At 40.2% G+C, this 24,186-nt stretch overlaps 1 protein-coding gene across 6 annotated transcripts in view; it reads right to left on the reverse strand.

Moving 5' to 3' along the window:
* CRB1 (crumbs cell polarity complex component 1) overlaps positions 1 to 24,186 on the reverse strand; it is a 273,482-nt gene that overhangs the window by 18,696 nt on the left and 230,600 nt on the right. For all 6 annotated transcript variants that reach the window (XM_082394140.1, XM_082394138.1, XM_082394143.1 and 3 more), the window contains 4 exons: positions 23,912 to 24,077; positions 17,283 to 18,189; positions 14,626 to 14,754; positions 11,067 to 11,193 (listed from right to left, as the gene is read on the reverse strand). In XM_082394140.1, the coding sequence (XP_082250266.1) occupies positions 11,067 to 11,193; positions 14,626 to 14,754; positions 17,283 to 18,189; positions 23,912 to 24,077 (1,329 nt within the window). The remainder of the gene's footprint in view (positions 1 to 11,066; positions 11,194 to 14,625; positions 14,755 to 17,282; positions 18,190 to 23,911; positions 24,078 to 24,186) is intronic.

Here is a 24,186-nt window from a genome sequence, read left to right on the forward strand (position 1 = left end):
CCTTACACACGAACGAGAACTTGGGATCCTGAGCTCTCTTTGCTAACAGGCACACAACTTTATTTGTGACTTAATTTCTCCTGTGAAAACCAATTTAATTAGCCCTTTGGTAACAAACAATCAAACAAAACCAAAAACCATGTCAGGAAAACATGAGGTTTTTGTTTTGTTAAGAAAATTCCTACTCATTCTAAGACCTGGGTCAATTATCTTCCATGCGTAACCTTCCTTGCCCTCCCCACCTCTGTGTAAACCCCATACCACAAATCATTCATTCGTCCATCTATTTATCCCTTCAGTAAGTACTGAAGCACCTGCTCTGCCAGGCAGGATTGCCAGGCACTGGCAACAGCCTTCCTGAAGCTCACAGCCTGGAGGAGCGTCTGCACTATTGCTCCTGGGTCAGTGGGGCGCACGACCCAGAGCCTGGATGCTCGGTGCTACACCTTCTGAACTGGATCTGCTTGGGAAAGGTGCTTAACCTCTGACTTTGTGTTCTCATCAGTAAAATGGGAAGATAATACCACCTAAGTCTTGGCATTTTTGTGACAAATAATTAAGATAATGTGTGAGATGACCTTAGCATAGTGGCTGGCTCAGAGTAAGCTCTACAGTTATTAAAACTTTATTAGCCTTGTTACCATTAAATGTTATGATGGAGGTGTGTTTGGGATGGTGTGGGAGCGTGAAGGCACTCCCAGCCCTGACGGGGAGGGAGAAGAGAAAGGAAGCCTTCACTGGCAAGTTCTGAGCACATATATACTCGACCAGGCAAAGAAGGATGAAATGAGAATTCAAAGCTCACAGAGCAAAGAGCAACAGATTCTTTAAAATGCCTTTTTTTCAAAGTTGCAACAGTGGTCAGTTCCTACTGGTTTTAGAGGAGGTGAATTAAAAGGACATGGATTTTAACAATTCAACATATTCATCTTTGAAGAGAAGAAAACTTACACTCCTCTCCTGAATTACTAAGATTTTTAGGGTCCCTATCCATTCTGCTATAATGGAATGCTTTCCTAAAAGCAAAGAGGAAGTCAAATTAAATATATCCCGGAGGGCTGCTCTGAGAGTGTCCTTGGGTGTCCACGTGACTATGTTACAGGTGAGAGCCCACATCTTTATGAATCTAAGCTTCCTCTGGGAAATGGTTCAGGAAAGAGCCAATTTATATCAAATTTCACTTCAACATGAATAATAGGGTTTCTGTGCATTTGTTTCTTGGATGGAAGTAATGTTCCCCTAATGGAGAATGTAGATCACTTATCCTCAAGACCCTACCATCACCAAAGGGGTTACTAAAGACCAAGCCTTGCCTTTTTCATTCTGTGAATTTGGCGGGGGAAAGTGGGCCAACTTTCTGTACTTAATACGCACTATCAGTTTCATCTTAATTTTAATAACTATGCGACAGGCTGAATACACACACATACTCACAAACGGTTCTCAAAGTTAGAAACTGCCACTTTGAACTCACCTCAAAAACACTTCATTCATTATATTAGTAAGTTAGTTAATATTTATTATCTACTATACATGACATCAAGTTGGCTATTGAAAAATGTGAGGGAACATACTAGCTTTAAAACAGATGTTTTCCTGAGTTTTAGGTATCAACCAGAGTGATTTCATTCATTCATCAGAAATTAATATGTGCTTTGCCACTTTGAATAACAAATATACAGGTACCTCAAACTTCCTTTATAACATAGTCTTGCTATCAGCATAGGATTATCAAAAAATGTTAGGGGAAGTGGGTGGAAGTAATATTATTCAGAGATTTATGTGCAACTAAATTAAAGTCAGGTAGACAATGAAACAATCATGAATATGCTTTCCAAATGATCAAATATATTTCTTTGCAAATAGCCTGTTTGTTTTTGGAGGAGTTATATTTAATACGGCGCTTCCTTCCTCTATACAGTTAGTCTCCAATAGATTTCCATCCCAAGTGAAATAATCTGTGGTTCAGTACTTAGAATGTGAGAAGAAGATAATAGCCATGATCTTTATGCCCTTTTATAAGGAAAGAATTTTTTCTATTTTCATCAAGGTTGGGAAAATAATATACATATAACCCATAAATATACATTATGAGTCATAAAAGTGTCAAGGAAAAACAAAGTTAAAACAAGTACCAAGGGCTTCCCTGGTGGCGCAGTGGTTGGGAGTCTGCCTGCCAATGCAGGGTACGTGGGTTCGAGCCCTGGTCTGGGAGGATCCCACATGTCACAGAGCGACTGGGCCCGTGAGCCACAATTGCTGAGGCTGCACGTCTGGAGCCTGTGCTCCGCAATGAGAGAGGCCGCAATAATGAGAGGCCCGCGCACCGCGATGAAGAGTGGCCCCCGCTTGCCACAACTAGAGAAAGCCCTTGCACAGAAACGAAGACCCAACACAGCTATAAATAAATAAATAAAATTAAAAAACAAAACAAAACAAGTACCAATTTCAAGTCAGGTATCTTGATATTTAAATTTGTTCACATATGAAATTTCCTAGAGTGTGCCCAGTTTTTGGCTCTCACAAAAAAGATTAGCAATGGATTCAGTGAGCTGCAGCCTCCTTTCCTAAAGCCAGTATAAGTCAGTCGAGAAGAAAATCCATACTGTACAAGAATTTACACACTCCATTTTTGAAAAGAAAAATTAGGAGAAACTAAATTCATGTTATGTTAAACTAGACGACATCATGATATTCACTTGCATACTAGTAGTCTTCAGTTTTGTTGATCACAACTCTGTTTTTAGTAGATGGAACCAATGCCAAAAGTTTTTCTTGAGTAAAAAGCAAGGGGAATAACTCAAGAAAATGATAACAAGATGCAATCAACTTCATTATTCACTTTGAGTCATTTTGGTAAGTTAATTGGTTTGTAACGTGGTCATCTGATTTCTAAAATGATCTGTGATCGACTTCAGTGACATTCTGAAGAGAATGGAAGTGTGTCAGGTAGAGATGATGCTTCTCCGGGGGGAATAACTACGATGTGTTTCGGTTTTCCTAGAACAATGTCAGTTCAGGCTGTTGTGCCAATGTAATTATGAATAGTGCTTCCTTTCCCTCTCAAAGTATTCCAGTTGAACAATAAATAGTACAGTCATCCGTGTCATAACCAACACACGTCATTACATTCACTTCAAATATCTCCATGGTTTACGAAACTGGAGAACTGCGTGGGTGGAGCATGGAAGTCACCCAGTTCCCTTAGTCTAAGCTCTTCAGAGCAGGAGCACATCTTTTGCGTATAATTTAGTTTCTCACCAAGCTTGGCTCAGAGCCTTGTTTATAGCAGACCCTTGATAATGGTGGATGAATGGGTAAATAACTGATTTTAAAAATCAGTTTCCACAAAGTCCAATATTTTAGCAAGGCAATGATCACTTTAGGGAGATTTTTTTTTTTTCTTAATGATGAGAATTGGTTTGACAGGTAGCTAAAAAGCTGTATGATTTGGTTAGCTAGTCAACTCAGCGGCAAACTTCAACCTACACCAACCAATTAATTCACTTACGCCTGCAACCCAGGAGCCCTGCTCTCTATCGCCGGTTTCCGTTCTACTTTGGACACATGAAGAAATGTGTTCTGAAGGTGAAACTCTATGTTACATGATTTCTGTGAAGCCAGTGGTGATGACCTCACATTAAGAAATGAAGAGCATTAATTATAGTTGGTGAAGCAGAAATCTTAATAATGTGTGAAAAGATGAAAGGAAAACAGATTAGTGAACTGAATCAGACCTGATTTCAGTGATTGAGATACATCAAAATAATATTTAAGAACCTTTTCCTGTGTTAGTGCTATATTTACTCCTTCCTGAATGCTAATTAGTGGAAACTCAGTGAAAAGTGACGGGGCTTTTTAAAATTGTGATTTGAAGAGAATGTCATTCTGGATGCCTCTTTCCTGAAAGTCAAATTGAGAGCCCAGAGAGACTGCTGTTCAGAGAAAGATGCTGTGCCCTTGGCCAGTGCTCTGTTCCCATCAGGAGCCCGAGGATGTGGGCCGGTCGGCGCCACCCTTGACATCAGCCCTCTGGATCAAACACAACCTTAACCCTCTCAGAAACCATGCATGACTCTGTCATTCACAAACGACCCCAAGTCCCTGCCGAGTTTATTTTTCTTTTCTGCTTTGCTCTCTTAATTTAATGAATTTTGCTTAAGTTTATTAGTATAAAGAAGAATTTCCTATCACTTGCTAGATTTACTGTGTTTCAATGAATGGTTCCCACCCTGAAAATCTGGGACTTTCTGAACAGGTTCCCTCAATCAGGCCATCTATTCATTTGCATGAATGTTCAGACTCTTCATTTAGCCAGAATAAAGAGTAATTTTGTTGTTAGACACATCTGCCCACTCCTCAAATCCCCTGTCTTCTATTATACAGTCACCTCCCTTTTCCTTCCAGAGGTGTCGGAAACAGTCATAGGCACCAAAGTTTTAGGGTTGAATTGGAAAGAAGTTCCTGTTTGGTTTTCCAAACCATTCTTGATGATGGCTAACATTTTTTATTTTTGCCAATTTGGACCACAATAACAAAGGAACTCCTGCTAATTATCCCTACATCCCCTTCCTAATTGGTGACCTCAAACCTTTCTTTAGCATGAGATTTGGAAATGGAAGACTCTGATGAACCCAAGCTCTGATATTTCCTATACATTTGGCCTTGAGCAATTCAGGTAACCTCTTTAAGTCTCTATTTATCTTTAAATAAAGATAATAATGCCTCTCAGCAGCGATTATGAGGGGAAAAAACTGGAGTTATTAATGTAAGAGCCTCTCTTAAATTGAAAGCAGTGCTAGTATAGCTGTGCATATCATTTATTCTCAATTTCCATGGGGTCATGTATTGCTTTTCCTTTTCTACCTCTTCACAGCAATTATTTTAGTAGTAGAAAATGTGACAATTTTTAACCTCCCACCAAAGAAAACCACAGGACCAGATGGTTTCACTAGTAAATCCTACCAAACATTTAAAAAAGAATTAACTCCAGGCCCCCCTGGCAGTCCAATGGTTAAGACTCCATGCATGCAGTGCAGGGGGTGCGGGTTCGATCCCTGGTCAGGGAACAAATATCCCACATGCCGTGCAGTGTGGCCAAAAAAAATAGTAATAATTATTTAAAAATTAAAAATATAAAAATAAAGAAAAGAATCGACTCCATTTCTTCTCAAACTTTTCCAAAAAAGTGGAGAGGAGGGAACATATCCAAAATCATTTTATAAGATCAACATGACCCCAATACCAAAGCCAGACAAAGACACCACAAGAAAAGAAAACTACAGGCCAATATCCTTGCTAAATATGAATGCAAAAACCACAACAAAATACTAATAAACCAAATCCAGCAACATATGAAAAGGATTGTACACCATGATCAAGTTAGATTTATCCCAGGGATGCAAGGATGGTTTGACATATGAAAATTAATCAGTGTAATACACCACATTAACAGAATAAAGGGAAAAATATCACATGATCATCTCAACTGATGCAGAAAAAGCATTTGACAAATCTCATACCATTTTATGATAAAAACGCTCAAAAAACTAGGAATAGAAGAAAATTACCTCAACACAATAAAGTCCATAAATGAAAAGACCACATACTCAATGGTGAAAAACTGAAAGCTTTCCCTCTAAAATCTGGAAAAAGGCAAGAATTCCCACTCTTGTCACTTCTATTCAGCATAGTAATGGAAGTCTTAGCTAGAGCAATTAGACAAGAAAAAGATATAAAAGTCTTCCAAATTGGAAATAAGTAAAATTTGTCTGTTTGTAGATGACATCTTATATGTAGAAAACTGTAAAAACTCCACAAACAACTTGTAAAACTAATAAACAAAATCAGCAAAGTTGGAGGATACAAAATTAACACACAAAATCAGTTGAATTTCCATACACTAACAATGAACAACTAATTAGAAAAGGAAATTATTAAAATAACCCTATGTACACCAAAAGAATAATTCACTTAGGAATAAACTTAATCGAGGAGCTGAAAGATTTGCACACTGAAAATTATAAAATATTAATGAAATAAATGAAAGAGGACACTAATGAGAAGACATCGTGTGTTCATGGATTAGAAGAATTAATATTGTTAAAAATGTCCATATCACTTAAAGCTATCTAATATTCAGTATGATTCCTATTCAGTCGTGAGAATGAAGGAAACCCTGCCATTTGCAACAGCATGGATGGACTTGGAGGGCATTATGCCAAGTGAAGCAAGTCAGACAGAGAAAGACAAACACCGTATGATCTCACTCATATATGGAATCTAAAAACATTGAACTCAAAGAAGCAGAGAGCAGAATGGTGGCTGCCAGGGGCTGAGGAGTGGGGAAAACGGAGAGATGCTGGTCAAAGGGTACAAACTTTCAGTTGTAAGATGAATAAGTTCCAGGGATCTAATGAACACCATGGTGACCATATATAGTTAATAATACTGTATTATTGAAAGTTGCTAAGAGAGAGGATCTTAAATGTTCACACCACAAAAAAGAAATAGTAATCATGTGATGTGATGGAGGTGTTAGCTAATGCTAGGGTGGTCATCATTTTGCAAAATACAAGTGTATCAAACCAACACACTGGACACCCTAAACTTACAGGATGTTATATGTCAATTATATCTCAACAAAGCTGGAAAAATACTAAAAAAATACAAGTGAACAAATACAAAAATACAAAATAAAAAATACAGATATGGAGAATAAAATGCAAAAGTTCAATAGATCTATAATAAGACTCCCAAATGTATACTCCCAGCTTGCCATGTCTCTTGAACTTCAGACTGGAATATTCACACTAACTAATAATTGTACTTGGATAGTCCATTGACCTTACACGTATTCATTTATTCAATTAACAAAAATTTAAAAAATAAGATTCACCAAATTTAACTTTTCATGTAGTCAGATCTACAGCTTCTCCCAAACAATCGTAAGATCTTACTGCTTCAAACTTTGTTAAATGAAGCCCTTTCTCTACATCCCGTTTCACTATAGAAGGTAGCTCAAAGTGCCCTGCCCTTTTGTCTGTATCGCTGCAACAGCCTCCTAAATGTGTCTTTATGGGTCCAGTCTTGCCCTGCTTTGAATCCATTCTCTCCCTAGAAGCCCAAGTAATCTTCTAAAGTGCAAGCGTAATCATGTCACCTCTCTGTTTGAACCCTATCAAAGACTCTCCATTGTTCTTAGGAAGAAAAGCCTAGGTCCCTGACACGGCTTCCGAGGACTCACTTCCGCTGACTCTGCAGTCTCAGGCTTACTCCGCCCCCCCCTGCCCACCGCCCACCGCCCACATCACATGGCCACACCGCACACCTCTGCAGCCCCTTCTGCTGACATAACCCCTGCTATTCCAGCCCTCCTGACACAACCTCATGTCTGTTCGCCTTTGAATCTCAGCTTAGGCTTTGGGACTTTCTTTGACCTTCTGCCTTTAAGACTGGGCAAAAATGCCCCTCCTCTGTGCTCCTCTAGAGCTGGCACTAAGTTCCATCCTAACACGGACCCAGGAACTCTCCTCCTCTGTTGACCTACATCCTCTATGACAGCGATCCCCAACCTTTTTGGCACCAGGGACCCATTTCGTGGAAGACAATTTTTCCACAGACCCCAGAGGCTGGGGGGTGTAGGGAGATGGCTCAGGCAGTAATGCCAGTGATGGGGGGATGGCTCAGGCAGTAATGCCAGCGATGGGGAGCGGCAGGTGAAGCTTCAGCTCACTTGTCCACCGCTCACCTCCCGCTGGGCAGCCGGATTCCTAACAGGCTGTGGACCGGTTCCAGGGTTGGAGACCCCTGCTCTACAAGACCCTCAACTTACGGGCAAGTGCTGTGTCTAATCTACAGTTGTATTCTCAGTACCTAGTCCAGGGCACAGCACATAGTAGGTATTCATCAGATATTTGTTGAATAAATCAAAAGAGTAAAGTAGAGAAATGAAATTAGTCCACATTAGTAATAATTTTGGTAGTTGAGAATAATTTTTGTATTTCTTTCACTGGTTTTCTTCCTAAATCACTAAACTCAAATTTTATGTATAACCATTTCTAGAAGAGGTTCCATTTAAATTTTGCAAAATTAAAGCTGAATAACTTCTGCTTTAAAACTCAGACATGGCAAAAGGATCTTTAAATACAATTTAGTGAAGAATTTGGAAGGTGAGAGATATTGGTTGCCCTTAGATTGAAAAAAATATGTATTTATAAAAGGTTTATCACAGTCCCTGGCACAGAGAAGGTTCTTGATAGTGTTAAGTGAATTTGTCTTTCTGTGCTGTCAAAACACTAATTTCTCCAAACCTCCCTGTTTTCTCAACTTCCCTGTTCTCCAAAAAGGAGGGTGATAAAAACCACTCCCCGTGTACACACACACAGAAGGAAGAGGCATGGCCAAAGATAGAGATATAGCTTTGTTTAGTTCAAATGTTGAACCTTAAAAGAGAACAAAATAAAAAAAATTTAAATTCAACTACTATAGGTTATGCTTCAGAAATGGAGTCTAGAGGAGTTTGTGTGAATTTCTGTCACTCAGGTGAGATGGCCCCTCCTCAGAGCCAAGTTAACTATGGCTAGCGCTGGTGGGGACGATGCAAATCAATAGTAAGAATAATTGAGGATGTCATCAATACTAGAATTACAATTAGAGGAATACCTGCCACAGAGGGAAAGTATCAATACATGGAACTTTGACCTTGACTGCCGCAGGTGTTTACCTGCAGTAACACATCTGGGGAAAGAGACCACAATTCAGGGTGATCAGCACAGGTACTTCTGTGTTCATTATGTGGGGTGTGTGTGTGTGTGTGTGTGTGTGTGTGTGTGTGTGTGTGTGTGCCTGGCTTGTGGATATCTTAGCGTGCAAGACACAGTCAAGCCAAATGAAGACAGTTATCAGAGGATGAGGAGTAGAGATACAGAAACAATGGTTTTATTTTTCTGTGCAAATGTGCAAAAGCCATAGTCACACACAATGCAATTGAAAATACAGAAGAAGACAGAGAAAAGGGAGTGTTTTTAAGTCAGCTATGACAAGACATTGGAAAACAGAAAAGCAACTACTGACAATTACAGTGACAACAGAGGCATCAGAATTGTACAGAGAAAGAGATAGTGAGTGATTCTTAAATATATTTGGAAGGAAACATGTTACATTTGGAATGACTTATAAGTATATAATTACGGATATGCCCAATGGGAACAAATGTGAAAACTGTACACGTGGTCTTTGGCTGTATCAATTTTATGCTTACTTAAGATAATCTGGGAATGCAAATATTGATGGGAAGGTTTTCCCCATGTCTCTTGCCATGAAATCTAGCTTTGGAACAGATCAGCTGAGATGGCAGGATGGCACGTACTGTGTGGAGGCGAGGGGAGCGGGGAGTAGAAAGGAAAGACTTCATCATGAGTCTCTCCCAGTTAAGTGCCTGCCAGCACTCCACAGGATAAATTTGCTGCATAAAATCCTCTATTATTGTTGAAAAATAAAACTGAAGATATTTCTTTTGCTTTTATAGTATACTACTTCGTAATTCTGATTTCATGGTATAGTTAAGTTTACCTTGGTAATTTCCACAGAAAAACAAATTTCTTAAAACAATTGGAACTAAATGAGTATTGGATATCACACAGTGGATAAATTATCCTCACATTTTCAAACCAGGGCAGCTCCTAAAGACACAAACACATTTACAAAATGATATTTGGTGGGCCATTGTTATTATAGTTGCTTTCTAAATTAATTCATAGGATCAAATTATTTTCCCTTTAAATGAACACAGATAATGGCTCCTTTGGAAGGAATATCCACACAAAGATATTTAGCATAAATGATAACATGCAGTGTGGAAGCAATAAAACTATTAGCAAATAAAGTTATTTTCTAATTACTATTTTATATACTCTAAGCAAGAATATATTAATCTTTGCATACCTTATTACTTTGTAGATCTGTCATTTCAGGTATTTATTTCTTAAAAAAGTCATAATGCCAAATATACTTTGATTATAATAGGTACTATGCTTTTTTTCTCAGATAGTTGAAGAGGATAAATTTACTTGCAAATTTTAGAAAAATATGCCTCCAAGAAATTCAAGTTTTATAATTTACATTTTTAGTGTATGCATATATAATAATGCTTATTTCTTTACTGAATATGCATTGAAAAGCAATTGAGATTAGTCCATTTGATAGAAATGTCAATAAGCTCATAAATCTATAAACAATTAACAAAAAGTTATTATTTGGATAGAAAATATTGTAGGAAAAAGAAATGGAGAAAGGTTTTATCTGTCATTTTTTCTGAGGAAGGAAGGTTTTTATGGAATTGTAAATTATACTGGTGAGGTATATAACTTGAGAATTGATACCAATTGTATCACAAAATTTTCTTTCTAGATTTTGAGGGATTTCATGGAATTTCCCACTTTCTCTTTATATATATTTTTTAACTTACCAGAGAACTGGCAACACATCATCTGAATAGCTTGTATAAGAGCATAGATGGATATAAATAGTTTAATCAGTAATTTTCAAATTGTCATGTCATGAATAATAGATAGGAATGAAAGAACATAAATGACTGAGGATGAGGGCGAATGAGGGCAACTTATATTGTAAAGTACACACAAGAATGGGGTGTGGGAGAAAATTGTTTCTTACTGCAGTGGTCATCCAAATACAGAAGCGCTAAGAATGATGGCATATTTGTACTAAATACTCTCAACAGTGAGATGTTTCTGCTCATATTAAGAACAATTCGTTTTTTGCATTTAGAGCCGGAATAGGTAAATATTTGACATACTCATAAAGTGCTTGCAATATGCTTAAAATAGTCCTTGAATTTATTTTAATTTTCAAGATGGTTTTTATTTCAAGGCATCTCTTGAAATTCATGGCTTTAAAGTTTGGGAATGTTCACAGGTACGTCAATAATCATCCTGTTCACCCCACTCGACCACGGGCTCATCATTCATGCGCAGAATGAGGTAAGAAAGAAGCTGGAAGAGGTTCTGCCAGAGCAGGAGGGAGACATAGAAGGAGAGGCCGCTTACGTCCAGCTCACAGCGCGCGCCGGCGAAGGCCAAATCACAGACGCACTGGAACTTGTTCAGCAAGTCGTGGCACTGGCCTCCATTGAGGCAGGGATCGGAGGCACACTCATCAATGTCCTTTTCACACCTTGAAAACAGAAACAGCAGAAACCTGGGCCCCAGTTCAATAAATTGGCTGTGAAATGAATGGGGAGGGAGAACGCTGGCCTGATCCACCTAGAACAGTGCGGTGTAATTGACCAGTCCCCATGCCCTTTGTTGTATATGCTCGATAACGTGGGAGATAATCTTCAAAATTCCTTTCACAAATTTTTCTTTTAATGAAAATAATTTGTACACACACACACAGTTAATTAGAAAGAGAAAACAGGTGCAAATGTCTAGAAACCAAGACAAAATGGGGCCATGCGTAAGTCAATTTCTCCCTCTAGAGTGTTAGTGTCGTTGCCACCTTATAAAAGTTCAGTTTATTGGGGTATACGGGGACCAGGAGAGTGAGCTGTAGTTTTTCAACCTAGCGTCTACAGAGCAGACCTCCACTGAAGCTGTGAGAATTCTAATGCATCAGTGCCCCCAGGCGAAGGGGTAAAGCCCCTCAGAAACAGAAAAATGTATTTGGTTTATTCTGGGAGATTTGGGATTATTATCCTTGGGAAACCCATTTTTAACCAAAAGCCAAAATAGGTAATTAGAAGCTTGCACTTGCTAATAAATCAGTTTCATAGCTAAGTGTAATTTTTGCATGTTCAGGTAGAATGATTCTCAAAAGCCAAATTTTCCAAAAACAAGTGATATCAATTCTAAGGTAAACAGAAACTTTCCTCTTCCCCGGGACACTGTCGTTTTCCCCCTAATTTTCCATGAACTACTACGTGTTTTACCCAATCACTCCCCAATCACTCATTGAGTAGCTATTTATTTAGCACTTACCACGTGCCAAACACCCTGCTAGGCCTTGGGATAGACGGGTAACTGAGGCGTCTTTCTTACTTTGGGAAATTCATACAAAACCTCAGCTTCGGGAATCTCTACAGAGCAGCTCACAAGGTTGAAGTCCACTGTAAACAATTTTTCATTCCCCACCTCCTAAGAGGTAAGCGTGCGTGCCTGGGTCATCCACTAATCCCTAGGCTCAAACTGAAGGGATGAGGTGGTAGGTTGGGCAGGGCCAACCCAAGGCATACAGGGAAAAAGATTTCTTCCCAGAAAAACAGCTCCTTATCCCCTTAGATACCAAGCATAGCTGAGGCATTTTGTTTTCCTTTTTTGGCTTAGGCCTCTGGGCTGGAAGGAGACTCCTCTGATTAGACCGGAGCATGACGTGGCGGTCCGAGGGAGCCTGCCGAGTACTGCCTGCCCTGGGCGGGCCAGGGTGTTTACAGCATCCATCGCGCACAGCCTGCCAGGGGGACAGCACGGAGCTGGAGGTCTCACCTGACACAGGAGAAGGCAGCTGGTTAGAGGACAGCTTTTCAATATCTTTGGACTTTATGGAAGTCACATCCCCCTAGGCCTTGGGAGACCGCCCAGTATTTTCTAGCTTTCCTCCAGCTATTCTTTCTCTGTTTCTTATCTACTTCTCTTTTGAGCTGAACAGTGCACAATATACACACAATCATTATAAATATTATTGGAGCTTTCATTAGAGGTTATGAATAGGTAGAAAATCAAAACAAATAAATCCACTGGCATCCAGAGAATTAACTAATGACGGAGAAGGACTTTGAAAGCACAGAATCCATGGGACATGTGTTCACTATTTTAGAAATCCATTTTCAGTAGAGAAGTTTATCCGGATGAAAAGAGTCCTGGGAGAGGAACAGAAACGCTGAGCTTCCTTTTCTTACCACATTTCAAGTCAACAATTTGAATTTAAATGCCAGATCCCTCTCTTTTTTTTTAAAACAAATAAACGTTGGAGGAAAGGGAAATGTTTGTTGTAAATAGGAATAAGGTGTGAGTAGCGGAGAAAAATAAGCCAAGGCTTTGAATGAGTTCTATGCATTGGCCATTAAACATTAATGTGCCATTAAGCATTAAATGGTGACATTGAAGGCTGGAAGTAACCAGCACTTAAATATGTAGTTAAAGTGTTGTTCAAATTTTAGGACAAGAAAATCTTTGCAGTGTTTTTGATGTATGTGGAATTGGAGGCCAACCGAATGGCTCTGGGTTAATAATGTGGTGCAATGAAAAGTAGGACGTGACTCTCGGCTGCACACCTCCATGCACGTGGATACTCGGACCGCCTTTGCCACTTAGAGCCAGCCACTGAGAGCAAGCCGTAACGGCGAGAGCTGGCTAGCCTTGTCATTCAATGTCGGAGGGAAAAATGCAGGTGTGGCCGAGATTGCCTGCTGTTTTGTAAACCTGGCAAAAGAGCTGTATCTCTGTGGTGCCCAAAGAACTGGTTGAAAAAAAGAAAATTCAAATTAATCCAAACTCTAGTTGTTGTGGAGCAAAAATATACCCATTATTTTATTAACTACTCTTCTGGGGAATTAATTCAGTCAAGATCTCTTTGTCCAATGTGTTGGACTTGAATTGATCTAATTTGTTCGGAGGAAGTTTGATCAGAGATCAGTATTATCTTACCCTGGATGATACATGAGATGGAGGAGAACTCTTTCCCTTTTCTTTTAAGTGTTGCAAGTAAAGATTTAGTCATACATTTATGCCAGCACATCTACAGGTGAGCAGAGGCTTTGAAGGCAGTGCGACCTTGCAGCAGCAGGTGTCTGGATTGGCACCTGACCTGTCACTTAACCTCTTGGCTTCCGTTTACACAAATGCAAAATGGAAATAATAACAATTAGAGACAATAATAACAGTAACAATAATAACAATTTGTCCGGTGCCTGGCATAGCACTAGAAAAAAATGGCTAAGTATCTGTTACCTGCTGTTATAGTATCTCGACCTTGTAGAGCCCCAGTTTGTTACCATTCTGGGAACATTGATCCCCTTGGGAATCCGATAAAAGCTATGGAATATGCACCTTCTTGCACTTGACCTCACCTCGGCCAGTCAAACGCATATGCAAATTTGCCTGCATGTTCAGCAAGTCACAGACCGAAACCAGCGATCAACCCCATACCGACAATCCCAGCATTAGGTACAGCAGAGCTGAAGGGTTTCTCTGGGAAAGGTAGATTCATCTGGATAAAGTGTGTATACTTTTAGGGTTGAAGGTAATTCTAGGGGCAATCTTTAAGGTTTATTACATTTTACCTTCACCAACAACCGTGTTTGCATCATGTACTAGAGTTAGTGGGACAGAAACACGCATCCAGAAGTACCTCTAAGAATAAACAATATCACATTTTACCGTTTTCGAAGACATATTTCCTTAGTTAAGTCTTGGCTAAAAAAGTGTTCTTGACTTTGACCTAAACTGTAATTTTTCTTCTTTTTTATTGTTTGTCTCTGTCCGGACCTATATTTCAGCATGGATTTTCCTATGGGAACTGAGATGAAAAATTAGAGGAGAAATAAACTTTGCATAATCTCGCTGTTGTTCAGCCCAGACTTTTCTCCTATAAAGCTCTGCTGCGACTCACCATTCCCCAGTGAAACCCGGCCAGCACACACATTTTACTTCACCCTGGACCTCTGAGCAGTTGCCGCCGTTATAGCACGTGAGGTTGGTCTTCTCATTCCCACAGACTGCTGAGGGTAATCGGGTGTATCTAGAGAGAAAAGTAAGAGCCACACTGTTCATCTTGCTCATTTCATTTATGAAAACGTTTTAGAAAAGTTCATGTATATAGTCAATGCCAAACTAACTAGGTACTCAGCCTGGCTGAGCCACAAATGCTTAACTGTGCTGTTTTGTTCCAGAATCACCTTCTCAGTCCACAGCTCCTGCTGGAGGCCTGCGCTGTACGGAGCATGGCTATCCGTCTTCCACTGCTACCCAGTGTTCGTTCGTGAGATAAGATCTAGGCCGGGGGTGGCAATAAATTTAGCGCCGGAAAGAAACTTGCTATAGCTAGGCCAGAGGAAAATTGCATCTCTATAAAGGCCAGGAGAGAAAGGACAGGACTCTGGTACCCAAGCCCTCATGTGATTTCTCCGTTGCCTTTCACAGCTGAACTCCAGTTGCCCTGCCAACACTAATAACACACAGCTCAGCAGAATGCAAGCCAAGTGCTGTCCAGGAGGTTTGTACATGGCACTCAGTGGTGACCACATGTGAATTCTGAGCTTGGCTCTTTTGTTTATCAACAGAGCTGCATATATTAAGGAATCCTTATAAGGGGCAGAACAAATTGTTAGAAGCTAAGCAGAACTTTACTGTGTGATAAAATCCAGTGGTGTGAAGGGACTGGTTAAAAAGGTTTTATGGTGTTCAGGTCCTTCGACCCACTGTTCATGTTATGCATGGAATTGGATACATAGTTAATATTCAGGAAATATCAGATGAATTTAATTTGTCCTTCTGTGCGCGCTGCAGCTAAGATGGAGAAACCGGTCTATATGATGTTAAGTGTGTCTCTTCCCACAAGAGCTAATCAATTCGACTTTAAAAAGAAAATATCGTCAGGACTTTTCAAAGGAGCCAAAAGTGTCAACCAGCGTTGAAAGAGGTCAATTAGCAATGCAAATATGAAGCTTTGTATACATCAAATGTTCAATAAACAATTTTGAATCTCATTACAAAGTACTTTTGAATCAAAACTTTAATCTTTGAAAACTTGACTTTGATGAATCAGGCAGAAAAAATACTGGAGCACTGGTTACTGGGGCATATATGTTTATTTTACTTATCCAAAGTCACCATGGCAGTACTATTAATTTTGATCCTGAATGTCTTTTGCTTTTAAGCATTCAGATTACCTGTTGGCAAATGAGTCGGTTAACTCATGAGAAGTGACATTTTATTGGAATGTCAACACTCAGCACCTAACCCTGTGTCATGCCTTCACAGACTCTGAACAGCAATAAATGTTACGGAGACAAATACATCTTCTTATAGGTGTGGCTACATATTCTGTCTACTAGGAGATTCGTCCAGTGAAGGTACCACTTCTGAATTAGTGTAATGTCTGCAGGCTGCCAGCCAACTCCAGGCCTTCCCACCCACGTTCTGGAATCTATTGCTTGCTAGAAATAACCGTCTCACGTGCCTATAACAACTCAGTTGTTTAGTGAATTCAAAACAAGTGTAAGTTATAAAAACAATAATGAATTCTACTTACATACAAATACTAAAGCAGTGTGACTTGGCAGGAAAATACTCATTCCTGTTTCTATTTATATTACATGAGACGGATATGACTGCCAGAACTAAGCTTTATAGTTTTAGAAAAAACTGTGAAATGCTTTGAAATGGGCAAAAGAGATCACTGAGTATTCTTTCAATGGAATGCTGGGTGTTATATAAAAGACCCTCTAAGATTATCTGATTTTTCTAATGTGTATGACTCAGGTTTTCTTTACCAAGCTAGTTCACAACTCTGTAAGTTGTAGAAAATTATAGTAATACTAATGGATCTTGTTCACTGAAGTGCAAGTGAATTTGAAGCGATACAGTCAATTGTCACGCTGTAGAAATAGTGTGGTTCAAATACTAATTTTGTTGCCCTATAGGCTATTACACAATTTTGCATTTATTGGTAAATTCATTTCCTCATCCCTATTTACAAGTGTGTATATATATTATATGGACATGTTTATGTATATGATTAGATTATCCTTTGACATTTTGATTTTTATCTTACTGGTTCCCTCATTAATTAATGACAAAGTCATCAAAACGTTCATTCTGAAAGTCATGATTTCACCTTTTTGAAGTTATACTTTAACATAGTCTTTTCAGAATTATATGAGTTTACCTGCCTGAAATACCCCAGAGCATTCTCTTAGTGGTAGGAGTCATGCTTCCTCCAACAATACTAAAATTCAGCGCTTGCATTTGTTGTAAATGTTATTTGTTTCCTGAGGCCTTAAGGCTGTCAGACTCTGGGGCTGTAGTTCCTGAGACAGAGATGACTGAGAAAACATTTTGCTCAAAGTCTGGTCCAAACCCTGCCCTTCCTCTTTGTAGAACATGCCAGCAGGTGAGATCCTGCCTTCGCAAGACCAAACTGTGATGGCCGTTGACTGTCACCCCCTGCTCAGCACAGCCTGTATGTTCACACCTGGGCGGAGAGCTTTCCAGTTTGAAGATGTAGAACACAGCTCGAAACACACTTTATGTGGATATTATGCTCACCTGCAGAATCTTCCTGTGAAATTTCCAGGACAGCGGCAAGAATAGCCACTGGCGTCACTGACGCAGGTGGCCCCGTTTGCACACAGGTGACTCTGGCAATTGTCTACATCTGATTCACAGTTCACACCGGTGTAGCCAGGCTCACACCTGCAGCGATAGCCTGCAGCTCTGTCGGAGCAGTTGCCATGGATACAGGGGTTTGAAAGGCATTCATCAACGTCGAGTTCACAGTGTGCCCCTGACCATCCCACGGGACAGGTGCAGTGATGAGAACTGTACGTGTCTTCACAACGTCCTCCATGCGAGCAGGGGTCGGGATTGCAGGCGTTTAACTGCAAACAGCCAGTAACCACTGGATGTAAGGAGATTTTGAGAAACTGCTCCTCCTGAGGTTTCCTAATGAAACCATGAACATTTTCAAAGTAAGAGAGATAAATGCCACTGATTTCTATTGTACTTAGACACCCTCGCAGGCCCTGCGTGTTGTCACTAGCTCGCTCACCCACATAAATGTTTATATCATCCTTCAGGAAGTTGAGACTCCCAGTAGCAACTGCGCTGGTCACAAGAGGGGTTCGTTGGTCCACTTGCATTTGCCACCTGGAAGCCTGGGCCCGTGGGTCTGTCATGGAGAGAGTCACTTGGTGCCACACGCCATCATTCACTGACTGCAGACTTGTCAGGCTCAGCATGTAAAAACTGTTGCCACTTTGCAGCTGAAATAATAACTGGGAATCCCGAATGCTAATATTAAGGAATTCAGGCTCCTTCTCTGCGTGCAATATGATCGCATTTGCGTCCCTTGTTCTGAAACCAAATGTGATATTGGTGAGTTCTCTGGTAATATTCCCATTGCTCCTGAATAATATCTCACTGCTTTGTCCATTAAAAACAGCATTTGTGATACCTAAAGAGAGAAGGCAACGCCAATCAGAAACTTTACTAAATCTGTAATGTTTGCCTAATTACCTTTACTGACATTAATGATCATCACGTTACTACAGTCATGTATGGATTGTTTGATATAGGCTAGGCACTCTGTTAGTTGCTTTTATATTATTTTTAATACAAAGTTCTTGAATACAGGTTCATTATTATTATCATCTCTATTTTACGGAAGAAGAAATTGAGACTCACAGAGGTTAAGTAATTTTCTCACGGTCAAGTGGCTAAGAGATAATTAAGCCAGAATGTCAAACCTGGGTGGTCAGATGCCAAAACCGAAATCATTTATTTCTTTTCCACTGAAATGCAGTACCTTCTAATGTTATTTTACAGCTGCTCCCACAAATAAAGCATTGGTTACCCATTTTACACATAAAGAAATCAAGCTCAAAGAACTCACAAGTCTAGCTATAAACTGGGCCTCAAGTGACACAGTTAATTAACAGTGGAGTCTGGCTTCTGAGTAAGCTGACCGGGAGGCACTTAAAAGTAGCATTCTACATGACTGATTTACTACCTGGCAAACTCCAGTTATGTGCCGAGTTACCAATCTGTGCCTAACTCCAAGTAGCAACCTGTGGTTGGGCAAAATTATACAACCGTACCCTCTGCTCTAATACACGCCCACATACATGTGACCACATGGGACCACAGCACTTTTGGGCAATCTTATTGCATTTTTCTGTTAGACTGTTTTTCCAATTCCACAAGATCACTCGTTCACAGCTTGCTTTATCTCTTAAAATATCTAACCCTATCTGTTTATGATCTCCTTTGTCACTTTCTTGAGAAAACAGGAGAAAGAAGAACTGCTTCAATTTCCCACCTAATCTGTAAACCTAACAAATCTGGATCCACTCTGCTTTCCATTTGTTATAATGATTGCATTGTCCTTATTCTCATCTGTACAATAATAGAAAAAAGATCTCCTGTTCTCTGCCCCTGGTTCCTGACACAGGGCTTCTAAAACCCTGGTGAATTCCTAAGTGATAAGAGCGTTGCACAGGGAGCATCTTTGTTCTAATGAGACAACGACTCTGGGTGGGCTCCTGGAGGGAGCCTGGATGCAGGCTGGTCATCAGGAAGACCAAGCCATGATTAGAAGCTTGAAATTGTCAGCCCCAGCCCATCCTCTGGAGAAGGAAGAGTGCAGAAAATGGAGTTAATAATTGGTCACGCTTACATAAGGAAGCCTCCATAAAATCCCAAAAGCATGGGGTTCAGAGAGCTTCCAAGTTGTTAAACATACCCACGCTGGAATGGTCATGCACCCCAACTCCTCGGGACAGAAGTTCCTACACTGGGGACCCTCCCAGACCTCTCCCTATGTATCTCTTCATCTGGCTGTTTATCTGGGACCTTTATCATATCCTTTAATAAACTGGTAAACAATTAAGGGTTTCCCCGAGTTCTGTGAGCTGCTCTAGCAAATTAATTGAACCGAGGCGGGGGTCGTGGGAGCCTCAGATTTATAGCTGATCGGTCAGGAGCACAGGTGACAACCTGGACTTGTGATTGGCATCTGAAGTGCAGTGGGGGGTCTTCTAGTGGGACTGAGCCCTTAGCCTGTGAGATCTGACACTATGTCTGGGTGGATAGTGTCAGAGTTGAATTAAATTGAGATAACCTGTAGGACACCCAGCTAGTGTAGCAGAATTGCTTGGTGGGGGGACCCCCGCATATCAGGTGTCAGCAGTGCTGTGCGTGTATTCCTACTGTGGGTTTTCCCTACTCAGGTGGGAAACTGTAGGTGCTCCAGCACACATCCAAGGGCAACTCTCCCAGTCACGTCTTGGGTCCCTTTCATTTTCACCTTTTTTAGATATTACTTCTACACATAACCTCTTTCTGTTCTGCATCATCATTTTCCCTCCCTTTTTGTTGCTTCCCATCAGCATAAGAATATGTTGTAATTGCTCTGATCTTAAAAAATAAAAACACAGGTAAGACCCAAGAGCACTACCCTGACCTCCCTCTACCCTGTTGCTTTCTTATTTCTCTAGTTCCTTTTCCAGCAAAACTTCTCCACATAGTTTTATATTCACCTTGTCTCAACTTTCTCATCTCCCATTTTCTTTTTAATACCTTCAGCCTTGTTCCCCATCACGTCCCTGAAACCACTCTTGTCAAGGTCACAGTGACCTCTGTGTTACCCGATCCAGCAGTCAATTCTCTATTCTCATTATCTTCCAGCTTTCAGTAGAAATTGACCTTAAGACACTGTCTTTACCGCATGTGTGGGTCACCACACCCAACCTCGAACACTTTATTATACAGCCTATTCCAACCACTTCTCAGTGTCCTGGCTTCTGTTGCTCTGCAGAGCAATGTACCAACCATGCCTTAGCTCAACACCTCCACGGTTACCATCACATCTAGAAAGGATTCCTAAAGCCTAAACATGGCGGACAGAGTTTATGTGACCCGACCCCTCACTCTCCAATCCCATTTCCTGCCACTCTTCCTCATGCACGTGCTACCGCCACAAAAACTTCTTGCTATTTTTTGAAGACGCCAAGCTTGTTCCCAAACCAGGCCTTTTACACTTGCTGTTACTTAGACATGATATTGGCCCCCAATCTTCCCATACCGGACTCTTTCTCAACAAAATATGCGCTCAAATGTCACCTCCTCCGAGATGCTTTCCCCAACTATCCAAGTGAAAATGTTCCCCCCCCGCAATCCACTCTCTTTTTAATTACTCAGCTTTATTTTCTTCATAGCATCTTGTAGCTATTTGAAATTATATTGTTAACTTTCCTACTTGTTCCTTGTCTGTCTTTCCTCACTAGAACATGAGCTTTTACGAGATCACGGAACTTCTCTGTCTAGGTTCTCACTAAACCCTGTGCAGGGAACATTGCCTGGCAGAGAACAGGTGCTCAGTAAATATTACTAAATGAATAATCTATAAAAATAACTCAATCCTTAATTCTGAAAAGTGTTAGAAACCACAGCAGGAGTAAATTCAAGGGTATCATTCAAGTGTATCATTTGACTGGATTAACATTTCACTTGATTTTATTGCTTTTGACTGTGGTGTTTTTTCCCAGCAAGTTTGGGGTTGGGATTAGGCGGAAAAGAGCAAGAAGTGTCTCATTACATGTTTTTGCATAAATGTTAACATGACAAATCTCAGTAGCCCTCCAACTTCTGAAGGAAGAATACTGTCTGTCATGCTGTATAAACTAGTTTCATTGACAGACTGAGCACATGGAAATCACTTCTTGTGATCTGAGTAAAAACTGCAGTGCACGTTAACATGTATACTTTGCCTTTTCTTCAGGGAACTTTATCATAATAAACACACCTGTATCTAAGGTGGGTTGTAATTTTTAATTGTCTGTTTTCGGATAGGATACAGAGACAGAAATGATTAAGTACTAAAGGCAAACTCGGGGTAATGCACAAGCTATACTCTCAAGAGTATGTTATTCTAGCAGAATTATCTTCTCAACACATCTCACTAGAAATAAATACAATAGTGTCATGAAATCATATCAAATGAAAATTATACAAAATAGCAAAAGTGAATGCTAGGGTTTATACCTATCGGTTAGGAAAATTTCACCCCTCCTACTAATTTACATTTTATCCCTTCATTAAGATAAGTCATACTTAAAAAAATGTTACTGAGACTTTTTGAAAGGTCAGAGGCAAACTTTTCCACTTTCTGTAGTGGCAATGCAGTAGCAGTGAAGATCATTCACGCCTTTCTGACGTGGGGCATCCAAATCCTTTATGTGGAGACGGAGGGCAATACGCACCCAGGGTATGGTTCTTGGACCGCCACTGTTTTTAGAAACCCTATTCTTTTTTCCCTGTGAAAATGTTCAAAATGATTTAAACCCTATTGTAGAATATAACTGGGACTAAGAACTTTAGTATTTCTGTCAAAAGATTAACAGTAAAATTAATAAGTATTAATTATTTTAAACAAGCAATTCAGAGGGCAGAGCAATGGAAAAGGTGTCATTAAAGTTCTGTGTCATATTAGAGGCCTGATCTCATTCTTTACACAAATTCATCATGCTTTATTCATGTGTGTAGCATATTATTTCTTAAATATGAAACATAAGAGTATGTGTATTCTTTTAGAAACTGCCCCCCAAGTATATACACTGTGCAATACATTTCACATACCATTTTGATATATGATTTTAAAATACAGAAACATAAAAGTAACTGTATTCTCATTCTCAGTCACTTTGGAGCTTGGTTGTTGATTTGGGCCTCAGGTCAGTCTACCCCCTAGCTCCAGACCATTATTTTAGTGCAGTTTTTTCCAAGGTATCTTATGTATATTTTTAATTGTATGCAGATAATGTAATTTAAGTCTAGAGCAGTTAAGTGAAAATACTGAGCTAAATTGAAGAAAAATATATATTCATTTAACAAATATTTACTGACAACCTCCTACATGTTTGGCACTATTCTAAGTGCTGAGAGTAACGTGGGAAACCAGACAGAAAATCTCCTTCCCTTTTGAAACTTATATTCCATTGAGGAAAAGATGATGAACAAGTGAACAAATACCTGTGTAACAAAACATCCAAGGATGATTAGAGCCATGAAGAAAAGTAAAGCCAGGGAAGAGGGCACTTGGGTAGAAAAGGGAAGGGAGGGATGAGGCCCTTGGGAAGCTCTCGGCTGAGAGAGTTCAGGGTGGAGATGGTGACGGTGCGTGGGAGCTAACTGCTGGGTGAAAGAACACTGGACAGAAGGACATCGGACGCACATTGAGGACAACTCTTAGAGGGCTTCTCCCACTATGAAAGGAAGCAGGAACGTGGGATGGTGGCTGGTGGGGATGGGAGGGATATCAAGGGAAATAGTTTGTAATGAGGAAATTTGACAGTATGTTTATATACTGAGGGGAAAATTGATGATGCTGGCGAGTGAGAGAAAAATTTCAGAAGCAAAATCTTTGAACAAGGGGAAGAGATTAGAATTGAGTGCAAACATAGATGGTTGGCTATAGACTGAACTGTGCATTATTTGAACTAGGAGAAAAGACATACTATAAATAATAGTGTGGCTACTATGTAGACCTGTCCAAATTGTAAAGATAGTATTCAAATTGCTAACATTTGGGAAACTGTGTTCAGTAGTACTGAATTTGGGCAGGAAAACCGTTCAGATTGAGGGAAATACTCATGGCAAACATCAATCGAGTGCCTACTGCGTTTGGCTCTCTACACACGAGGTCATATAATCATCACACACATACCCAGAGTTACCTACTTATCAAGTAGACGTTTTATCCTTTTCTTACAGAGGAAGCTTTAGATTATGGAGACGTATGAATTGCCAGAAGCCTCATAGTTAACCAATGACAATGTGCTCACACTGGCACTTTCACTCTGTATTGCCAGTAACAAGAAAAGAAAAGCCAAACATCACCCGGTTAATTCTTTCTCTAGAAATTAGTCTTAAATGATCAAGGATCTAGGCTTGGTGCTGCTATGGCCGCCGTTTCCCACTCAGAAACCCAGGGGCAGGCTGAGGCTACTCTGGCTTATTACACTCCCATTAGGTTTGTTATACCACTACTCGCATAGGGAGAAGCAGCTACACGTTTCTCTGCTGAGCTGGAGTTGTCTGTATTCTTTTTCTGGGTTGACTCATGGAACAACTGAAATGCCCAGCTGAACTGGATGGTGATAAGTTTGAACTGCACTTACATTCAAATCCTCGAGGCACCGCCTGGCACTGGGCCCGGGGAGGACACGGGCTGAGTTCACACCAGCGAACCTCCTGGCAAGCTTTCCCGGCTGTGTTCGCAGGGCAGGAGCAGGAGAAGTCGTCCCACAGGGAGTGGCAGATGCCTCCGTTGTGACAGGGGTTGGGCTGAGCAGACAATACATCAAAGGCATAAGAAGTTCTGGCAACTAAATATGGAAAAGACCCCGTTAATCTGTGAATGCTAATTTCCTACATATTTACATTTCGAACTTTT

Source organism: Balaenoptera borealis (genome assembly GCF_965194805.1).
Source record: "Balaenoptera borealis genome assembly, chromosome: 1".
NCBI lineage: Eukaryota > Metazoa > Chordata > Mammalia > Artiodactyla > Balaenopteridae > Balaenoptera > Balaenoptera borealis.